Genomic DNA, 22,126 nt, shown 5'->3' with positions numbered 1-22,126 from the left:
GCTGTTTTGCTCAGTAGACCCAGGTCCTGCGCGTGCAGCACCAGTGTGAGCGGCTCCGGGGGGGGGGGGGGGGAGGGGCGACGGGTGTCTCATGGCCCGACCGACATATCGCGGGGGGCAAGACCGCCAGATCAACCACGATGTCGTACGTCACGGCTCCGACGTTTTCGATGACTTTCGACGCGTCAGCCTGCATGACCCTTCTGACTCGGATCCATCCCGCCTGGAGTTGTCGCCGTATGAGCCGGTGGCGTCACCCGAGAATGCGTTAGGAAGACGAGTGTCGTGTGGGCCGTATTTATTGAACTGCCGGCGGCAGTCTATTTTTGTACGCTTGGTGGTTGGCGAAATACAGCCAGTGGTGCTGGCGACGTGGTACGAGTTTTTGTTCAACCTGTCGGGCCCAGCAGGTGCTTGGCCTGACGGTGATGCAGTCTTTCCGGGCCGCGGTCAGCTGTGTGGGGCCAAGTCACAGTGGATGTCTCGTCTGTGCACGTAACGGCTGCTAACGCAAGCGAGATCACGAGGGAAAACAACGGACCAGCGGTAATTTATGTACCGATCCCTGCTACAGACATACTCTAGCACTAATAACAGGAAAGCAATGTGTCTTAATCGTTTTATTGGACAACGTCAAAAATTATGAACATTGCATCACATCACTAGAACGTAAGGCAACAGGGAAAAGCCCATCTGTGCCGGTTCGCGGGCGAGGATGGAGGATGAGAAGGATTATCCGTTCACAAGCTGCTCGAACCGCGACAGCACGACGACGACATTGTGACAGCTAAATTGACACATCTGTGACACAATGGTCGTCTGTGCACAGCACGACAGACGACCGAGTGTTAATGTCCCACAAGAATACGTTCTGCGCCTGTGGTTGATATTGCACGCGGCCTCTGCAGCGCGTTGAATGCCAGACAGACGCCGTGATGCGTGTGTGACAGACAGGGGTGATGCGCATTCCACATGCACAACCCCTTGCACATCAATTATTACACGTTGCCAACAAAATGTGGGGTTTGCAGGGCATGACTCAATGGCAACACGCACTTCTCGACCCAAAGCGTGTAGTCTGGCACAGTCGGCGACAATTCAGTCAATGAAGTAAACCAAGCCCGGAAACAATGTCTGAAGCGAGGCTTCAAATGAAATCAAAGCTACTTGGGATTCATCCAATTGGTCCCTTGACGCGAGCTAGGAAAGCCTGTGTGAAATGGAAGCTGATGGCGCAAGTTTTAAACCCCACTTCATCTTAGACTCCATCCTCATCTGACAGTCACTGTTCATTCGTATTACAACCTTAGTTTGTAGTCCCCGAATAAACATCTCCCTACGAGAAACGAACCACTAGGTTCGGAGCTACGCTCTTTTCGTTGGTTTGCTGTTTGCGGAACGGTAAGCACCTACTTACTGCGAGCTTCAAACGCCTCATCCTCGTTCGTCCCTTTTGCATAATTTCGGGAAGGAAGCTGGACTCTACAGTATTAATTTAAAGAAGATATACATACCATAGCCTACCCAGACATTCAGGCGAGGTCCGATATAATCGGACAGCAGTAGGGGATTCTCCTTGGACCCCGCAGTGTTAACGCCACGTAGCCCAGCCCACCGACATACGGCGAATGGGAGGGCGCCTCGCTGTGGCTCGACACCACACGCGCACGCGGCCTCCATTCAGGGCGAGTCGACAGACGGCACCGCCGGCATGGAGAGCGCCTTTACGTGCTGCCCAATCTCGAACGGACTGTTGTAAAACATCGGACAGGATCTGATCTGGGAACTTCTTCAAAACTGCGTGCGAAAGCGGCTTGAATCAGACGTTTGACGCCGACAGCGGCACAGCTACTCTACAGTCACGCTGTCCCCAGCAAGATCACGAGATTTCGATCCAGCCCGGGATTATGTCCATCCACTGTTCATAATGACAGGTTACCCTCGAGCGCAAGGAAAAGTTGCTCACCAAAGTGAGACCCCTGTGAGGCCCTGCCTCAGCTAGATTTTCACATCTCTTGGTTATGACTTACCCCAGAGGATTAGTATTCCCGGTAATGATGACGGCGTTGGGAATGCCTGTGCCCATGACCGTGATGCACCTTTTAAATCCGAAAATTCCCTCGATTCGCGGCCAATAAAGCATAGAAAATGAGTGAAGACAAAATTGTATGTTCCTTGCAGATGACAACGATTTATAGTTAACAGAGGTGGACAGCGAACACCTGGACACGAGGCATATGGATTTACTTCGTGGTCACGGGGTAAGAGTGAGGTTAGTGTCATCTGGAAAACATAAACATACGCATAGTACCCGAGATACGTCAAGAGTGCAAACAATATGCCACTGAGCAACCCACAAGTGCTAGCATTTATCTGCTCCCTTATCCGCTCCTGTTAAGGAGAGCACTAATTACTTGAAAACGACCTGATAAAGTTATTGTGCTAAGTAGTGCTGCGCAAATTAGCGGGATGGGGGAACCAGTACACACCAGGTCCCCAGGTTGTCGACAATGTTCTAGGGTCTGGAGGAATAAACAGCTTCGTACGCTAAATTCCCCTATAAGCTGCGCCGCAGACGTCATCGCGGTCGGTTCTCCGCGCACGGGTCGTGCTCTCATGTAGTTAGAGTCAGCGAGCTCCCATAGCACTCCACCCATTACTGGCGGCGAAACCCGCCTCCCTACCGCGACTCCATCCATCCCAGGAGCACGTCAGAGCCCTAAAGATCACAGCAAACGACCAGAATAGCGCCAGCTCGGCGCCCCACTCAGCAGACGGGTCAACACTGTCAGCACAACCTGGCTTGACAATCCAGTGTTTGGGCATGCCTTTCCAGTAGGTGTGAGCGAGCCTTTTGGCACCCGAGTTCCGCAGCGTGTACTACACAATGCACTATGATGTATGACATCGACAAGCGCCCCCATGGAATGGCACCTTCACACCGAACAGGACAAAACTACGGAACCAAAGCCCACATCGGATGGCACCCGTGCAGAACTACAGCTGCTAACAGAAAACGTGACGTCATTGGTGCTTTCGGGCGCGTCGACTGGAAAACGTGACGTCAGAACAATCAAATAACATCTGCGCAAATCCCCCACGCCAGACGCCGAAATACCCTAGAGCACGCTGGAATTTGCAAAGCCATACCGCTGCCGCCTAGATCGCTTGTAGATCGACGGCAGCAGCATCACGAACGCCAGCAGGAGCAGCTTCAGCAGCGTGGTCTTGGAGAACAGATCGTCCAGAGACGACAGCGTGCCGATGACGTCCCCCGCCTCCACACAAACGAAATTGTACGGCATCAAACCTGGGCAGGGAAGCAGCCGCAGCATACACGTTAGGCCAGGCGTGGGACGGAAGGCATTGGTCACACATGTGTCTCCCAACGGCGCGGCTGCTCAGAGACGTTGGGTTATATGATAACGTGATTAGTTCATATGAAGTCCCGGCTTCTACGGAGCATTTACAATCGGATAGCTAAACCCTACCTGAATACCCGAATATCAGTATTCAAGGATCTCACACTAGAATGCTGGATGCTATCAATTAAACGCTTTCACAATTGAATGTCGGTCAAGAGCCCCAAATTTACGCACGGACACATCCAACACATAACAGCCTGGTCCAAGTAAAACGTTTTTGCCTGAAGGCCATTCATTGCCGTCCAACAGTGTACAGCAATGACGTGAACAAATCGGATACCCAAATATGCTTACCCACAAATACTGAGAAGCAGAACATATGAAGAGGCACCCCGACAATTGGGGAGGCCATATTGACGAACCAGTTCGGCGTCATCGGAAAAATACGAATGAATAGTAGAAAATACAGCAACTGGTGACGGTTCCGATGCACCTGAAACGAATCCAGACGATGTTCCAGCGATGACATGTGAAGAGACAGAAGCTTAAGATCCATTTCGAATAACACGCATTGTCGCATTTCACGAACACCACAACCAGACGGGCACCTTCGCACTTTGCGGAGAAATCGATACAACTTGCACGTAAATGAGTCAAAATTCTTATTCGCTTCGTTCCGAGAATCGTAAACATGGCACGCCACCCTCATCACGTCATCCCTGCTACGCAAGTCACTACCCGGAAGAACATACAGAAAATCGCGATGAAATAATTCATGGCTGCTCTCACTGCTGCGACCCATGGGAGAGCCACTCACCGTGTCCGTGAGATCCACGATCCGCTTCTTGAAATACTTGAGCAGCAACTGCCGACAGCAGTACTTGCTTAGCAGGTAGCAGTTCGTGGCGCCGAGCGCCGTGAGCGCGCAACACAGCATCCAGCCGTCCAGCGCGCCGTACAGGGCGCCCGACAGCACGTTCAGAAACATGCTGCCCGGGATCGAGAACGACTGCTTGTAGATGTAGGCGCTGCAGAAGAGCACCAGCGTGTATAGCCAGTGCTCCTCCTGGTAGCGGCGCAGCAGCACCGCCAGCGACTTGAGCTCGGCGAACGTGCTCGGGAACCGCAGGCGGGCGCTCTCCACCTGGGAGAGGAGGTCAGCGGCGCCTCACGACGCGGAAGGGCTTGTCGGGCCGCGCCACCCCTGCCCAGGCCACTTTTCCTTCGAACTCACGAGCAGCGTTGGATGGAATTAGCTCACCATTTTCAGGAAACAATATGTGTTAAGTGAATCTCCAATATGCCACTTTTTCTTAGTCGCAAAAATATATTATACATTAGCATAACTGTATTGCAAGGGGGGCTTTGAAATAAGTTCATGGCATGCTTACCTTGTCACAAAGGCTGCCATTCCACCACCCTTGCTGCACAATGACAGTAAGTGGGAGGTTTGTCTTGAACCTTTCAACTAGCTACAAATAATGGTTGCCTCATCAAGCAGAAAGATGAATAACAACCTGCATGTTGTAATGAACGGACCAATGTATGATGATTAAGCATGTTGGAATGGAGCAAATTTTGAAACACATGCACATTATGCACATTAACCACATTATGAAATTAATTTTAACAGTGCAGGCTTAAGTCCCCACAGCAACCAGCATATACAAATCTAATGATCTTAGAATCTAGCAAAATTGCAAAGACCACACTATGATTGACATAAATGAAGAATTTGTGACATTTGACATGCATTGCTTGTAGCTTGCCATCCCATACATCCAGCTAACCAATGTGTGGGAGTGCATGGCTTGGACTGACCTGCTCATCAGAGGTGGTGAGAGCTGGTGCCCTGCTGACCAGGAGGTACAGCCAGAGGGTGGAAACTGACACCACAGCAGGTAGGATCCAGATGTGACTCACTTGTCCCGGCATCAGCACACCTGATGGGTGTTCAAGGTGCAGCCTGCAAAAAAAACAGCACCAGATAAGCACATGAGTGAAGCAAGGGTCTAGTTGCTTGCTCTACTTCCTGTGTGTGCATCTTGTTTCATGTTTTTGCTGTGATGTGTATTTGACCATTTCAAGTTACAGCTGAGGGTCTTTTCTCTGTAGCCCAGCTGGAAGCATCAAAGAGATTCCTGTCAATGCATGGCAAGCATGTGAACTTGTGTACCAGAAACTGGGCCTATGTCACAAGGCTGGGACAGATGTTTGGGCATCATGTTGAAACATGACATGTTTTCTTAGTAAAGGCTGAGCTTAAATTAAATTGTTGCAGTACTAGCATCAGGTATTTACATTAACCTATGCTTGGCAGAGACTTTGTCATCCATAAGTTATTTCTGCTTGGTGACAACATTCAGCCCATTTTTTCTAGCTCCAGCTTGGTTTTCATTTGACCAGTCAGATAAAAGGATGTGAATTGTCATTATCACCATGCCCTCACCTAGATATAGTTCTAAAACTAACTTTTGCAACATAGATCACTTGCTTGGATATGCCAATGATAACAATTCTTACACAGGTAACATTGTTGCAAAAAATCTATTCTGTCACACAGAAGATCAACTATGAGATGATATTGCCCAGGCCTATCAGCCAAAAAACACTATGCATTTCTAATGTGAGGTACATGACCATGACAGAGCCACCTATAGCAATCATTTCATTCTTCATCTGGCATGTATCATGCCTGGGGTGGAAATCAAACACAATGAAGTGATTGTTGCCTGGAGTCCACTATGTATGGTAGCCTGACAAATCAGACGTATACCTACTTGAAGTTATAGGCTAATGCATGACAGCCAACACAAGTGTGAAAGCTCACCTCCACCTGTAACCAGCTCTTCGACTAGGAATACCTTTTGTCAAAATGTAAGTCATGGGGGGAGACCTTTCATATCTGTGCAGCCTTGTCCCTTCAATGCTTGTTTCAGCCTGTATGTTGTAAAAGACTACATAAGTTGTTAACCATACTTGCAAGGAACATTATACATAATATATAGCAGTAGCAAAGTCTTAATGCCCTGTAGACAAGCTAGGAGAAAGGAGAGGTAGATTTATTGATATTTCAGTTACATGCCTTTATCAAAAGACACATCAGCAGTATTTCCCAAACAGATTTTCAATCTGAATCCCGAGCATTGTGAAAAGTGGATTCTTAACCAATGATATTTGTTTTGATAAAGACATGTAGCTGAAATGTCAATGCATCTGTATCCACTTTCTTCCGGTTATTCTACAAGGAAAAAAGCCACGAGTACTCTCATATTAAGTTGTCAAAGACAGCAGAACCTTTTAGAAGTCAGACCTTGAACCCGTAATGAATTTTCAAGCTACCTTGATGATGTTAACATTGATTACATATTCGTTCATGACCAAAGGGTATCGCTGTATCAATAAAACTACCGGTCAGCCACATGTGCCACACACAGGCCCCAGATTGTTTACCTACTCCTGTTTTCGACGGCAGACGAGATACCTTACAGCCATTGATTCCCAATGTTAAACAGCATTGCCATTTGCCTGACTGCAATGAGTTTCAACAGCCTCATATATAAGCCTAGACGCCGTGCATAATACAAAACACACCGGTCCGACGAACGCCAGTTAACCAAACGCTCACTGCGGATCTTTTCTCAAGTTGTGTGCGCTACCTATTCGAAACAGGAGCTTCGAATAAGCTTCAAAATGACACATAAGTACAGGCAGGCAAATACATTTTCTATCAACACACGCTCGGCCTACACATAAAAGTTTTGTGACATACTCCCATAGTATTAGCTGCATTGTACTTAATTGAGTTTTGGTTCTTCTATTATTCACAAGCAAAACAACGCATGTGCTGCAATGAAAACTACGATGTCTTTCTTCGCCCTAACCTGCTACCATCGAGGCAGAAAGCCGAAATCTGAGAAGTCTGCAAGACAGTCCACTAGTGACGCGGCGCTGAGAGGGAGAGGGTGCACAGGAGGCAAATGCCCCCCCCCCCCCCCTTAGGTACCGAGCGACTCCAAGAGCCCCGTAGAATGGACTCATAGGTCCGAAAAGTTGTCCGGAGGTCGTGTTCAGGGCCCCGATTGACAGTGTGAGGCGCTCAGTGCCAGCCAGAGGGTCTTTTGTGCGGCTGGGGGTCCCCCTGAGTTGATAAGGGCCTACGCGTCGGTCAGACACCATCAGTTCCGCATAGTCCACTCTGTGTCGGCATGGGCACAGTCCACTAGTGAGCACAGTCCACTGAGGTCCCATCTCCCAAGCAGGGACAAATCCGAAGCCAGCGATTTACGTTGGCCGCGGTCTCGTCGTCTGTCAGGGGCCCGCAGTGCCTAACGTGGGGCCCTGAATTGGCAAAGAGCCCCGAATCGCCAGTGGCAGTATTCAAGAGGACCCGAATAGAGCCTGGAAGGCTACTCGGACCGGTGATCACGGGGATCACGATTGAAGGGCCTAACGGCACGATGGACTGGCCGGAGTCTAATTTAGGGCCCCCGGCCTACGGGGACGAGCCCTCAAATAACAGCCAGACGGCACTTCAAACCGATCGGGGAGCCCCAAGTCAATAAGGACCTTTTTCGGTTAGGCACCATCAGTGCCCCACAGTTGACTCCGTGTCGGTATGGGCCTGAGAGCCCACTTCCGAAGCAGCGCAGGGCAAGGGTCAGCCATTCATGGTGGTCGGGCGGGACCCCTGCATCTGTCAGAGGCACATAGTGCCTGACAGGGGTTCTTTGTTGGTAAGGGGTCCCAAGTCGACCAAGGACAGTGTTCGATGACGCCTGAAGAAGGGCCCGATGGGCCCACCAGAACCGACGCCCAAGGACCCGGTTGTATGGCACAAGGGCCCGTGGGGGTGGCCGTAAGTCACATAACTGATAATCACCCATCGGGGAGTGACCTCAAACGTAAGTCCAAATGCTTTTTGCATCGATTGGGGACCCCTGGTACAGCGGGGACCTATATTTCGGCGAGAGACCTTTACGACGACCTTTGACCTGATTTGCCATGTACAGAGTCCCTGACACATTAAGAGGCTTCTGTGTCGGTTAGAGGTTCATAGTACCTAACGGGGGTCTTATGTCGGCACGTGGCCTCGAGTCGGCCCGTATCCGTACTTGAGGGAGCCCGAAGAGGGGCCGGAAGGTCTCTCGAGACTAAATACCAAAGACCCGATTGGAAGGCTGAAGGGCCTGAAAAGCTGACTGTATGTCACAATTAAGGACCACCGCCCGTAGGGTCGTGCCCTCAAATGTCATCTAGAGGGTCTCCTGCATCGATTAGAGACCCCTGAGACAGTTTGTGCCTCTTTTTCCGCCAGAGATCACCAGCACCGAACAGTCGGCTCCGTGTCTGTCTGAGTTTTGGATGCCCATTTCCCAAGCAAGAACAAGCCCAGGCCGCTGATTTGCATTCGTTGGAGCCCTTGCAACGATGTAGGGCTCCTACGTCGGTCGGGGGCCCAGTGTCCAATAGGGTGTCGTGAGTCAACAATGGGCCTCCCGCGTTGGTCAGGGCCCTCTGACAAAGAAAGGAAACATGAGGACTTATGACAAGAGCTGACACTGATACCATGGAAGGGTCCTGTGTCAGTCAAGGCTCCCGGTACCAAACGGTGGGCTCTCCAACCCAATTCCAGCCATGAGCCAAGACGTGTTTGCCCGCGCACGTCATTCTTTTCCAGAATCGACTAGTGAAAAAACATCAGCAAGTTTTGACCCTGCGCGCATGCAATCTCGTGAGCAAGAGCAGCGATGGCCGGGACTGCCGCTTCCATGAAATTCAACGGCGTCGGCCGCTACAGGTAACACCAGGCGGCGGGCGCTGTGCGTGCGAAAACGACCGCCGTGAAATAATGCCTCCTTATGTCTGTATGTCTTTAAAATCAACCCGCCCCGTTCAGAGATAAGACTGGGCGTTTTGTCTCTGGGGCGACTTTGTACAGTTTTGAGGTTCTGAGACTGCAACGCCGGGCGTTGAGGTATTTGCTGCTATGATTTGCGAGCGCGCTAGTTCAAAACTGCGTTACATAAGCTTTATCATGCATCAGTTGTCACTGAATGTTCAATATTTCCGAACAAACATGGGCAGGAGCAAATAATACAGATTTTTGTTCCATTTCTATCTGCAACGTACGTTCACGGGGTCCGTAATTGCCCTATAGAATCTACATCAAAATTCTAGCAAAGCTTGAGGTCCGTCGGTTCAGAAAGAGCTAACTTAACTTTTGTAGTATAAAGTGCCGGCGATTTATTCTATGCAGTATTTCAAGGCCTGATATATTCAATGCATCGCCTTTGAAATTAAAAAGAATTGACATCACGTTAGCTTCTGGTTTCCGTTCTTTTTTTTAAAAGGTAAAAATAATGAAAAGAACAAAGAAAACCGTGACTCTCAGTAGCAAGCGGGCTATATCCGGCGCTTTTTTAGCCTGTTTTCCACCTTTTACTATCAGGGCGCTTTGTCAGCCCTGTGCCTGCCGTCAGTGCTCTGGCTGCGCGCCCGCACTCCACGCACCCACTGTCCGTTCTCGGAAATATTTCCTTAGAGCAGGGACACGTGGAGCCCCCCCCCCCGACCCCCCCCCCCCTCCTTAGGTCTTAATCAAGGGCCCAACTGGAGGGTCCGAAGGCCCTAAAATGTCGGTCGCGCGGCCTCCTGCGTCCATAGGAGTCCCTAGGGTCATGAAGTCCCCTCTGTCGGTCACACTGCCGATGCAGAAATGCTCGCCCGTTTCGACATGCGGACCCATTTCCCAAGCAGCGGCACGGCCACGGCCCGCGATTACCTGTCAAAAGGCCTCAGTAGTCAATGTAGTCAGAAAAACAGCCGATAGGCACCCCAGTCTGGGATGGAAGGCCTTTCGGCCCCTGGCCGGAAAAGGTAAAGGGTTCCCTTGCTGTTCCATTGACGGTACGCGTAAGTGCACACGCCCATCGGTAAGCTGCACAACGTATTTTACCCTGTCCAAACCTTGCCAAAACACGGAACAGTGCCAGCTGGAAATTTTAAGCACAGGTTTGTCTCGCGATTCTGTATGGTGCAGAACAGGAGAGCACAAAGACTGCGGTCTATTTTCGCGCCAGCTTACGCCAAGACTACGGAGCCTGAAACTGCGGTGGAATTGGATGGGGGCCTCTTCGGGCTCGCGACTCTAATCATCACGAGAAAAGGGAAAGGTTGCTCAATTTTCGTTTCATGTTGTTTGCGTTAAATTCATACGCAGATTATATACGTATTTTCTACATAATTAATATATATATATATATATATATATATATATATATATATATATATATGTATGTATATCATAGGTAATTTAGAAGATGCCACCATCTGATGCGTAGGTCAATATAGAAATGCTTCTGGTGCCCAGTTCCGTTTAACAACCATGACAAAGTGCTGATGCATTCTCCATGTATATAAAAAATGAAGCTACTAAGACACAACACGAAAGAACTGAAACGCAAACTGCATAACTTCAAAGGCGCCGGACGTCGGGCAAACGCAGCTACCGAGTCTAAGCTTTCAACGTCAACCAGGGCTCCATGTTCAATGGTACGCCCGTTCGGGATTAACTGACACATCAACTATATCCGAGCACCATGCACACGACTCGCATCTTTGCAAACACATACGCTGTGCCACGCTCGTTCTTGAATAGAGCAGATCATGCAGCGTATGTGGCGCGTTACGCTGCAAGCAAGCAGCGCTGCGCATCATAGTTCTTGAACGCTGCCAGCTACACATTCGTCCGCCAAGGGACTGCGCACCCGTCTTATTGGCGTTGTCGCGGGGACAATGTGCTGTCGGGCCTCGCTGCCAACGGCATGGGCGTCGATGATGCACGGTCGCACGCGGTGGTGGGCAGTCACCAGACGGTCTCATCGACCATGAGCGGCGGCGTGTCGTCGGTGTCACACTTCACGAGCAGCGCTGGTCCGTCGGTGTCAGTCGTGACGCGCAGCGCTGGTCCATCGGTGTCAAATGTCAGGCGCAGAGCTGGTCCATCGGTATCGCCTGCCACAGACTGCGGTGGGCTGTCGGTGACACCCGTTCTGGGCGACGATGGTACGTCAGTGACATCCCCTGCATGCACGCGCTGGGTAGCGGCCCGACGCCGTTCGAGCTGCATTGGCGCCGGCGGCTGCTGTGCGCTGGGGCCGTCAGGCCGCTGCTGTGCGCTGGGGCTGCCCGGTCGGTGCTGCGCGCTGGGGCTGCCCGGTCGCTCTCGGTGCAAGCGCATGTGCCGCTGCAGAGCGCCGAGCAACTTGAACGCCTTGCCGCACCGGCAGCCGAAGGGTCGATCGTCGCTGTGGCTGACCAGGTGCCGTGTCAGCGCCTGGCGACACCGGAACGCCTTGCCGCACATGCCGCACGCGTGCTGTCGCTGACCGTGGCGGGTGCGCAAGTGGCTGGTCAGCCGCCGTTGGGTTTTGAATGTCTTGCTGCACACGGAGCAGGCGTGTTCGCTGGCATCGCTGTGGCTTGCCATGTGATCGTTCAGTGCAGCCCTGTCGAAAAAATGCCGCCCGCAGGCCGCACACGGCACAGGCTTATCTCGCTTGTGGACTCGGCTGATGTGCCTCTCAACTCGATTGCGCTGCAGATATCCATTTGGACAATATGGACACAGGAATTTCTTCACCTTGTTATGCACCATGCTCTTGTGGTTCCGGACGCTTGAACTGTCTCGGGCGCGGAACGCGCATCCGGCCCAGTCGCATGCGAACGGCTTCTGGCCCGTGTGGATCAGGCTGTGCGCCTCCAGTGAGCTCTTGCGCACGAAAGCCTTGCCACACTCAGGTATCTGACACACGTACGGCCTCTCCCCCGTATGGATCATGCTGTGCGCACGCAGCTGCCCCTTACGTTTAAAACTGCGAGCGCACACCGAACAGCTGAACGGATACGCCGCCGAGTGCACGGTGGCGTTGTGGCTACTCAGGTAGCGGGCAAGCTTGAACGTTTTGCCGCACAGGTCGCAGGCGAACGCCTCGGTGGCCGCGTGCGTCTTGAGGTGGCGCCGGAAGTCCTGCGTCGTGCCACACAGCTCCTTCTGACAGACGTGGCAGCGGCGGCGGCACCGAATGCGGTGGAGATTCAAGTGCGCTTCGAACCGCCGCACGGTGGCGAACGTCTTGTCGCAGGTAAAGCAGCGCCATGTCACGCCTCCAACAGCACTGGCCCCCTCCCCCCCGTCGGCCGACCACGCTGGGTCCACACTCATACCGCAGCCGCCCAGCGTCGCTTCGACACCCGCTCCCAACAGCAGGTAACGCACACTCTCCAGCCGCACCACGCCAGCACCCGACGTCCCCGCGAGCTCCATGACGACTCCGCGCCGCGTCAACAGTGGTCGCGCGCATCGTATTCCAAGCCCACGTGACTGGAAGAGCAGCAGCTCGAAACTGCGATCAGCTGTTGCAAATGTCCTTGAAATCACGTGCTAAAGAGCGCGCGCGTAAGTTTGGCGCGAAGATAGCGCGTAGAATGCGACACACTGCTGTCAGCCGCCAGGACAGGGCGAAAGGCGGAAATGACTAGACGCCGGCGAGAGATTTGAATGCATTATGACGGTAAAGTATTTTCTTATTTTAGGGAGGGGGGATATTCAGATATAAATTTTTATAAGCGTCAAATGTGCATCTAGATACACGACTAGTTGCAAAATGAATGTGAACACGTGAAAACAAGCTGCTTGGAACAAGAATTAAATGCCGCGTGGGAAATGGCGTGTCTGCCGCGCGCTGGAATGCATAATTTGATGGAACGTCGTGGTTGTGGCCTCTACGTTCCAAACACGGAATGCTCTAAACCCCGTTTTTTCAGGATCCGATTCTTCGCCGGTCTGTTTCCGCGATCTAGAAGCGAACCCCGGCCAAACTGGGCACGGCACAAATGTAGCTGAGAGGAGCGCAGCCAGGGCCTTGGGAAAGGTGGGGGGTAGGAGGCGCAGTGTTTAGAGAGGGGCCCCGCATGGTAAAAAGGACTTCCTTGCGAATAAATCGCCGGGTATGGCCCACGTCTTGAGTAGCACAGTTTTCTTTGAGCTGTTATTATCTTTACCTTTTAAAGCTCAAACAGCGACCAGCAGCTACCGCGAGATCAATTCCGTTTGCATCTTGGAGTGAATAAACTTTGGAAATCAGGCGTTAAACGACTATGGAATATGTCGCCGTCGCTCTTTGTTTCACAACGGCGCGGTGGACTCAGTAAAACAATAGGTCTCTAAAACTTCAGAATTTTTATCTGGATTCTACAGGGATGTTGAGGAACCAATGAACGTAAATTGCGGAACAAAATAGGTCAGAAATTTATGTTAGCATGGCCAAACCATGTTTGTAAACGTTCAGCAATCAACCTGTGTCGATTAAAGAGAGAAAATAACGTAGCATAGCTTTGAGCATGCGCTCAAACCATAGCCACAAAAACACGATAATCCGCGCTATAGTCTTTATACTTGGCGTCGAGTCCGCAGCTAACATTAAGCAGTGGTCAACCGGCGCACGAAAATCTGGCGTGTAATTTTGTCACTAGTCGATTCTTCAACGAAAATGAACGTTTTCAGACAATCATTGGCTGATCTTTTTCAGTTCTAATCTGATCTCGACCTACTCAGTTCAGCACCAATGAAACCCTTTAATTGTTTCCGGCAAGGGTCTCCCTGAGTAGAGCACTGGGGGGAACGATATCATTCTCGGTCAAGGGCTGAAGGGTCATTCTGTTCCAGCGCGGTTCGCCTTCCGGCTGTCATTCTGGTGACACGGGGCAGGATCTCCTGGTCGATCCGGAGGCTATTCGCCCTTCCAACTTGGAAGGACGTACGTTGCCCGATGCTGGCGGATGCTTTTGGTACCGCAGTGTCGAAGCTTATTCCCATCTTAGTGCATGTGATCCTCCTGGGCATGTAGATTCCTATTCAGTTTGGGGACTCAAGCCCCTCTCCCTCGCCCTCCTCACCACAACCATTCCCAACTTGAGCGCCAGCCTTGAGAGAAATGGGCCAAATCTGAGGACAACACATCTGCTGGCGAATTTCGGGGGCAGGTTTCATAGTTGTTCATGGCTTAGCCCCCCCCCTTTTATAATCTCCTTTTCAAAAATACGCCCTTGTATCCTCGCAACCAGAAAGCCCTGTCATGTATCGCCCTACAAACGTTTGTATGTAGAGGAGACAGAGAGTTGCTTCAGTTTCGCTCTAAGCTCCCTAATACCATAGCTACTGTGGATAAGACTAGGATTCTCATATCTACAGACAGCCAAACTCTTGGGCTCCATATATGGTGGACGTCTTCATTTTGGAGAACACATTTTGATTTTGTTGTCGTTGTTTTTTTCATAAGTTACGTTTAAATGAACCCATTTCAAACAGCACAATCTGGCTAGTCCTGGGGTAAATTGTATCAAACGGTGGGAGAATTTGTGTCGAAGTTGTTTTTTTTGGCAGCGAGATGGCTGCATCGTAAGCATGCTGAATGTGTTACAATGTGTGAACAAAATACGCTCGTGTCTCCGAAGTCGAAATTCGTCGAGATGAGATGGCATGGCAAAGTGCTGTCTTTTTAATCAGCCAATGTTTGTTTCACCCCTACCGTCTTCCCGGCTTTGGCTGCTCAGGTAGGAATTATATTTATTGGTGTCATAAATACGGACGTATGGTCCAGATGACGAATGTCATGGCAACAGTGGCCGTCAATCATGGACAGCACGTCAGTTCATGACACCATTGACGGTCAGTCATGCGATGACATCGTTGTCCGTACATTGTGCCACTGATCACATGCCCCATGCACAGGTGATATCTTTGTACCACTGATATTACGTACCACCCGATATCCTGGAAAAAGCTAGCACCGTCCCGAATTCCTTGGCTATCACACGCTAACTGTTTTGCGGCATGTGCGGTTCATGTGCTTTCCCAGTATCAGTATTGCATTCAGATCAGCCGCGTATTTGTCGCGCTCACCCCATCACGATTACACACATGCCGCCGGAAGAGCACGGAGAGTCAGAGAGTGCTGCTGTGCATCAGCTTAAGCACTTAAGAGTGCCGTCCGTTGTTTAGGTTTAAAGTTAATCGCCCTGATACCACTTGGGTATGTTATAACTAATCACACCCTCCCCCACAGTGACAAAACATGTATGATTACCCAACCGCGCAGCCAGAGCCTTGGCAAGGGGGGGGAGGGGGGCACAGGGTTGACAAAAGGGCCATTGATCGTGAAAAGGTTTTCCCCAAAACATTATATTTTCGATACGGCCAATTTTTAACGAGGGCATGCTTTGCATTGACATTTTCCCATTTTTGCCTTCTATAACTGGATAAGAAGCCAGCAGCCGCCGCGAAACAAACTCTGATTGATTTCACAGTAAATAAACTGAAAAAATTATGCGTTAAGTGGTTGCATGAAACAGAGCACCGGCGTTCTGCATTCAACAATGATCCGATGGACTTTTCCAAATGGATATAACTCAGAAGTCCCGTCAAGTTTTCATATGGCTTTTACAGATGTATAAGGGCTCGCAAATGAAGACTGTAAATCGAAATAGGTCAGCAATGTGTATTAACATGGCTAAGTCAAACGAGTCCTTTGCCAACACAGGGCCCCCTATTAGGCGCTGTGGGGCCCTGACAGACGCTGAGGCCCCGGCCAACCTAAATCGCTTGCTTCTGTTTTGTCTCTGCTTGCGGAAGGGGCCATTAGGACCATGCCAACGCTGAGCCGGCTGTGCGTTATTGGGGGGTGTCTGACCGATATATGGGCCCTTATCGACCCAGGGGTTTCCTGAACAGCATGCGGGGCCGTCTGGATAACATTCAGGAGTCCGGTCTTGCGGGCCAGGCCTCTGAAAGCGGCCTCCAGCCAGCCTTTCGGGCCCTTCAGTCCCTCAAATTGGGTCCCTCGGGCCCTCAAATCGGGTCCTTAACGTGAGTTGGGGCCCTGGGGAGGGGGAGTGTTCTCTGTGGGCCCCCTGCCCGCGCTTCTGTGTTTGCCCCGTGGCTACGGTATGGCATCCGTCTCCAATAGTTTTGTGTTTGCCTAAGGAAAAATGGAAACAGAGAGTACATTTGGCCACCTATTACGGTGACGACACAAGCATCCCAATGACACGCTGCTTGAGGATTACATACTTCACATGCTTCTTTAAGGTTTGCACCACCACCATTTATGGTGCGGTCTTAAGCGCAGCCAAATGTTCCCTGACGTGATACGTTTAGGCTGGCAAAAGCGACTGCAGCATGAGCTAGATCCATTGCATACGGGCGAACGTAAGCAAATAACTCACTGCTGATGCGTTGACCCTCCTTTACGTCACCAAGTAAAGTCAGGGGTATCATATTGTAATAATGGCTATAGTTGCCCATTGGCAAATGGCACGTGGACGCTTCCTTTTCCCCTCTGATAGCGGTAACCTGCATAACGCTGATAAACCAACCCTGCCAACTGAAGGATTGGTAGCGCAGCTTTCGCGCGACCTGGCATACGAATGTTGCGAGCTTGTAAAGAGACAGAACTGATTGAAATTGAGCCTCTTCAGGTCACGTGAGTGGCATGTTACGACACCACCATAGCACATTTCAAGTCAGAAACACTTATCTGGATCTCTTGGCTGCCATATGACCTCTGCTTGACAATGGGCCATTACATCAGAGGTACATTCCCATCTATAAGGTTGAAATTTAGGTACATGCACACTTCGGAAGGTCGGTGTGCATGAATTGAAATGTTTCATCCACACTCCAAAACTCGTTTCCACAAGCTTAGAGATTATATTTGAATGAGCAGCTGTCACAGCGTTTCCCCACATTGATGGATCACACGACTAACGATGTATATTTAAACATGCATTTGGTTTGCATACCTGGTATATGCACGATACATTAGGTGCAAATTTATTTGTGTAGTACATTATATCACTATGCTGCATTGAAGGATTATTTATCAGGATATTACAATTACGGTGCATTCCACAAACACAAACGTTGATCAAACCGACATCAAAATTGCTGCATTTTTGAAAGATAAAACCCTTTTATAGCTCATTCTGATAAAAAACAACACTGAACAATCTGTATGGCACCCACTGTCTCCCAGTCGTCTGGCTGTGGTTCTTGCACTTGGATCAACATCTGCTTAATGCGAGCGGCAACAGTTTAGAAGCTTCCGCGCTGCGAAAATAAATGTTATTAAGGCTGCTCTTGGCAAAGTCTACATATGCTCATGAATCGTACAGCTTATGACAATTATCGTCAAGCTTTTTAAACTGCATGACAAATGTCAACAATAGCTGTTGGAAAATACATACCCTTGAGTTGTTGAAAAACCGCAGTCGCTTAGTGCTGTCAGTAGTACTTACGGCTGCCATCACGTCCCATAAAGTAAAAAACAAATTACTGATTTAACTCAGCGATTGAATTCCGCACCGAAATTAATGACAGAACAGAGGCCGTTGTCGGGTCATGGGACCAACGGGGTGAGCTGATCCGAAGCCGCCACCACTCTCACCTGAGCTGGCCACCGACGTCGAGCTGAACCAGGACCATCAGTTTTAACTTCCCGGAGAAAGCAGCGCCCGCCTTCATGCAATGCCATGCGTGCATGGCTGCGGAATCTGCGTCGCGGCAGATTAAACCCTCCTGTCGACTGTGACTACTGCATGCGCGGTCCGGACTGCAGCCACATGTTCGACCACTGCATACGTGGTCCGGACCGCAGCCACATGTTCGACCACTGCATGCATGGCCCGGACCGCAGCCACATGTTCGACCGCTGAATGCGTGGTCCGGACTGCAGCCACATGTTCGACCACTGCATACGTGGTCCGGACCGCAGCCACATGTTCGACCGCTTAATGCGTGATCCGGACTGCAGCCACATGTTCGACCACTGCATACGTGGTCCGGACCGCAGCCACATGTTCGACCGCTGAATGCGTGATCCGGACTGCAGCCACACGTTCTGGACCGGAGCCCAGAACCGCTCGACGCCCAACCTAGTGGTCGATTTTCCCGCTTGCCCACGTGCCATTTTAGACCAAATTTGCTACTTAAAGTTGGATCCAACCAATTTAAACCTATCTAAGTAAATTTGACCTGTTTGGCAAACCAGTCTTTTTGGAACGCTTCAAACAGGAGCTCTGCCCGCCGGCGCGGCAGGTGGCGGCCGACCGGTGCTCCTGTCCACCGACCAGCGTGCTCAGCGAGATTGACATCTACGTCAGCGTCATCCTCAGCCTCAACGATGCTAGCCGGGCCCATGCCATCCGAGGCGGTGATGCTAGCCGAAATCACGCCATCCCAGGCGGGGTGATGCCAGCCGGGATCCCGCCATCCGAAGCGGTGATGCCAGCCGGGATCCCGCCATCCTAGGTGGTGGTGCCAGCCGGGATCACGCCATCCGAAGCGGTGATGCCAGCCGGGATCCCGCCATCCGAAGCGGTGATGCCAGCCGGGATCCCGCCATCCGAAGCGGTGATGCCAGCCCGAATCACGCCATCCGAGGCGGTGGTGCCAGCCGGAATCACGCCATCCGAAGCGGTGATGCCAACCGGAATCACGCCATCCGAAGCGGTGATGCCAGCCGGAATCACGCCATCCGAAGCGGTGATGCCAACCGGGATCACGCCATCCGAGGCGGTGGTTCCAGCCCGAATCACGCCATCCGAGGCGGTGGTGCCAGCCGGGCTCACGCCACCCGGGTGAGTCCCTGGCCTTTTGTGCCCAGCAAGTTTTTTTTTTGGACGAAAGCAGCGTTGTCGTTTTGCGGTGCTCGTGAGATGCGGCTGGTCGTGACAAGCAAAGGGTTACCAACTCCCTGTGGCACCAGAGCGAATGATAAGGAGTTAACACTACGTCGTGCTATAAACTAGGGAACTGCACCATGGTCACGCAGACCGACGAGTGTCGCTTGGAGTCGTTCCCTTGCTGGCCAGCGCTGGAAGCCTGGCAGCGCGGCACGGCCGAGCATCAGCACTCGGCAGTGTGCGAGCCACTGGGTCCAGGGCCAGCACGGCGGCCGGGACATGAGAGAGGGGTACCATCGGCATCTACCAGGAAGTGACGGTCCAGATCTCCCCACTCTTCTGTTTTCCGCCCTCTGGTCTTGACGTCCAATGCTATAATTCATCACAGCTGCATTTGTAAACCACGGTATGCAATCGAGAGGTGCAGTGCTGCTGTTAACTCCCCGAACTCCGCACCCGTAACTTCATTGTCATCTCAGCCTTTCGTTCATCCGTGCGAATCACCCGGTGAATACGAACCTTTGCAGATCCTGGTCATTGTTTTAAGTACGCCACTTTATGGTTACCAGGGCCGTTATCAGCGTGTGTCGCGTTTCCATCCTGACATTGACCCCAGCGGGGCATGCGCACCGATGAAAACCGCCCCTCGCATTGTTACCAAGACGTCACCTTAGAATACAGACAAAAGGAACGTGTGAACAGGCAAAAGGAACGTGTGCGACGCACTTGCATTGAGCGCCACTCCACGCACTCTGCACACTATCATTGACCATTTATGGCCTTGTTCGTGAATAGAATGGATTGAAGTTTCCTGCTTCGGCCATGAAAGGCCGCCACACAAATGACGCCCGACCCTCAATTAACTGCGTCGAAGTCATTACCGTTGTCGGGTCGCCTTTGTACAATACTCGCCGGACTATGCAGAAACGACTACCGTCATGCGCCCGCACAACGCGGCAGCATTGTGCTTCCTGCACCTGATGGAGGCATTCAGTTTGGTAGCACCACAATAGCCGGTCGTCCGTGTGGATGCGTAGCGCCGGGACGCGGCCACCCCAGTTTGGTGGATCACCCCACCAAGGGTGCCGGTGGCGCCCTCCCTGAGACCGCCATGACCCGGCCGACGTGCTGGCCGCGGACCCCGGCGACGCGCGCCCGCTGCCTGCTGATGCTCAGCTGCGCCGCGCTGTCCGTCTACCAGTGCGTGCAGCTGCTGCAGCTCTACCTCAGCGAGCCCGTCTCCATGACGCTCTCCTACACGGCCCGGCCGGACGTCGCCGTGCCCAGCGTCACCATTTGTGTGTTCCCGTACGACTTTAACTCGGAGGCGATTCGCCGCCTGAAGAACATCTCGATGGCTGAGCGGGTCTGGCGGGCCAGCGCGCTGCTCGGAGCCCAGCTCTCCCGCTGCTACCCCGGCTGCACCACGCGTGCCAACATCTTCTACCCTGGAGGGTACGCTGCCGTCGCGCTGGGAACCTGGCGCTCGTGGATGTCGAACGAGCCCAAGCTGTGCCACACTCTCACGCCCAACGTCACCTGGGGACAGCTGATCGACATGAACAGGAGGAAAATCCCCGAGCTGGAAATAAAGATGTCGGCCAGAGTAAACGCCTCGGTGCGGTGGGACCACAGGGTGTTCGTCCACCCCAGGCGACGACCGCTGACCACCAACATGGGCATCAAGGCGGTCGACCCGGACCTGCGCTTCGAGCTGCAAGGCCTGAACAAGGCGGAGGTGTTCATCTCGTCACGGGTTCGTGACAGGGAGAGTCTGCGTCGGGCTGCGTGCAGTTCGGAGGTCGGATACGACTACGAGATATGCGTGCTCCGCTGTTACGAGACGCTGCGGGCGAACACATTCAACTGCTCAACGCCGGAAATGCTGGAGGACTTCCCCCATCTGGCCGAGTGCTCCGCTGTAATCCGCAACAAACGAGTCGACTTCGCCAAGCACTTGAACGAATGTCGCTGCCTGCCGGCCTGCCGCCACCAGCTGTACTCCGTGGAGGTCAAGGTCGAGTCACTTCCGCCGGGCTCCATCGTCAGGCGCTACTCGCTGATCCGCGTGCAGATGGCGCAGATCCCGGAGGAGGTGGCGACGGAGCGGCGCTCCTACCCGCCGGTCAGCCTGGTCAGCGAGATGGGAGGCTACATCAGCCTGCTAATGGGCGTCTCGGTGCTGTCCGTGGCAGACGTGCTGGGCCAGCTCATCGACTGGTGCCGGCCCTCCTGGTGATCACGCCAGCTCATCGACTGGTGCCGGCCCTCCTGGTGATCACGCCAGCTCATCGACTGGTGTCGGCTCTCCTGGTAATCACGCCAGCTCATCGGCTGGTGCCGGCCCTCCTGGTGATCACGCCAGCTCATCGACTGGTGCCGGCCCTCCTGGTGATCACGCCAGCTCATCGGCTGGTGCCGGCCCTCCTGGTGATCACGCCAGCTCATCGACAGGCGCCGGCCTTACTGGTGATCACGCCAGCTCATCGACTGGTGTCGGCTCTCCTGGTAATCACGCCAGCTCATCGACGGGTGTCGGCCCTCCTGGTGATCACGCCAGCTCATCGACTGGTGCCGGCCCTCCCGATGATGACGCCAGCTCATCGACTGGCGCCGGCCTTACTGGTGATCGCGCCAGCTCATGGACTGGCGCCGGCCCTCCTATGAGCGCGCCAGCTCATGGACTGACGCCGGCCCTCCTGATGACCACACCAGTTCATCTACTGGTGATCACGCCGCGCCAACGAGCCTGGATATCCGTTCACGTTGAAGGTTGGCTACGCCCCGCTCGGATAAGTTACAAGAGCTCTTTGAAAATGACAAGTGGGATAGAATTTGATTCGGGCTACTTACGCTGCCGTTTCTTGTCTGATCACGTTTTAAGTGGTCTGGAGGCTCATGGCGGCTGTATGTGTCTATCTTTCCACTGATATTTCGGTCGTTAAATACTGGTATTACGTATTTGGCTATCCATAGGCGTAGGAACGTTTCAAAACAGGGGGGGGGCAAGCTCAGGG

At 52.3% G+C, this 22,126-nt stretch overlaps 2 protein-coding genes across 3 annotated transcripts; both read right to left on the bottom strand.

Annotated features, from left to right (window-relative positions):
* Nucleotides 1-2,799: 2,799 nt before the first annotated feature.
* On the bottom strand, nucleotides 2,800-6,964 carry LOC119097012 (transmembrane protein 41A-like). Of its 2 annotated transcripts, none has more exons than XM_037220023.1 (5): nucleotides 6,819-6,964; nucleotides 5,187-5,331; nucleotides 4,183-4,509; nucleotides 3,720-3,858; nucleotides 2,800-3,310 (listed from the first exon to the last, which is right to left on the bottom strand). In XM_037220023.1, exons 2-5 carry the CDS (start codon nucleotides 5,298-5,300, stop codon nucleotides 3,120-3,122), a joined length of 771 nt encoding a protein of 256 aa, XP_037075918.1. In that variant the 5' UTR covers nucleotides 5,301-5,331; nucleotides 6,819-6,964; the 3' UTR covers nucleotides 2,800-3,119. The 2 variants fall into 2 exon arrangements, with proteins under 2 accessions (XP_037075918.1, XP_037075917.1); XM_037220022.1 differs by having other exon boundaries at nucleotides 6,823-6,964.
* Nucleotides 6,965-11,232: 4,268 nt separating this feature from the next.
* LOC119096624 (zinc finger protein 316) lies at nucleotides 11,233-12,693 on the bottom strand. The gene is made up of 2 exons (XM_037219526.1): nucleotides 12,010-12,693; nucleotides 11,233-11,751 (listed from the first exon to the last, which is right to left on the bottom strand). The coding sequence occupies exons 1-2, from the start codon at nucleotides 12,691-12,693 to the stop codon at nucleotides 11,233-11,235; spliced, it is 1,203 nt and encodes a 400-aa protein (XP_037075421.1).
* Between the last annotated feature and the right edge of the window lie 9,433 nt (nucleotides 12,694-22,126).

Source organism: Pollicipes pollicipes, unplaced genomic scaffold (genome assembly GCF_011947565.3).
Source record: "Pollicipes pollicipes isolate AB1234 unplaced genomic scaffold, Ppol_2.1 Scaffold_4295;HRSCAF=5057_pilon_pilon_pilon, whole genome shotgun sequence".
NCBI lineage: Eukaryota > Metazoa > Arthropoda > Thecostraca > Pollicipedomorpha > Pollicipedidae > Pollicipes > Pollicipes pollicipes.
This window is presented reverse-complemented; position numbering and strand designations above follow the sequence as displayed.

Excerpts from the sequence above, each read along its gene's own strand:
- LOC119096624 (XM_037219526.1), bottom strand. The coding sequence starts at position 12,693 with ATGGAGCTCGCGGGGACGTCGGGTGCTGGCGTGGTGCGGCTGGAGAGT. Across the intron at positions 11,752-12,009 it reads AGAGCATGGTGCATAACAAG|CGACAGCACGCGTGCGGCAT; the intron begins GTGAAGAAATTC and ends CGCCACGGTCAG.
- LOC119097012 (XM_037220022.1), bottom strand. The coding sequence starts at position 6,860 with ATGGCTGTAAGGTATCTCGTCTGCCGTCGAAAACAGGA. Across the intron at positions 4,510-5,186 it reads TCACCACCTCTGATGAGCAG|GTGGAGAGCGCCCGCCTGCG; the intron begins GTCAGTCCAAGC and ends CTCCTCTCCCAG. Across the intron at positions 3,859-4,182 it reads TCGTGGATCTCACGGACACG|GTGCATCGGAACCGTCACCA; the intron begins GTGAGTGGCTCT and ends GATTCGTTTCAG.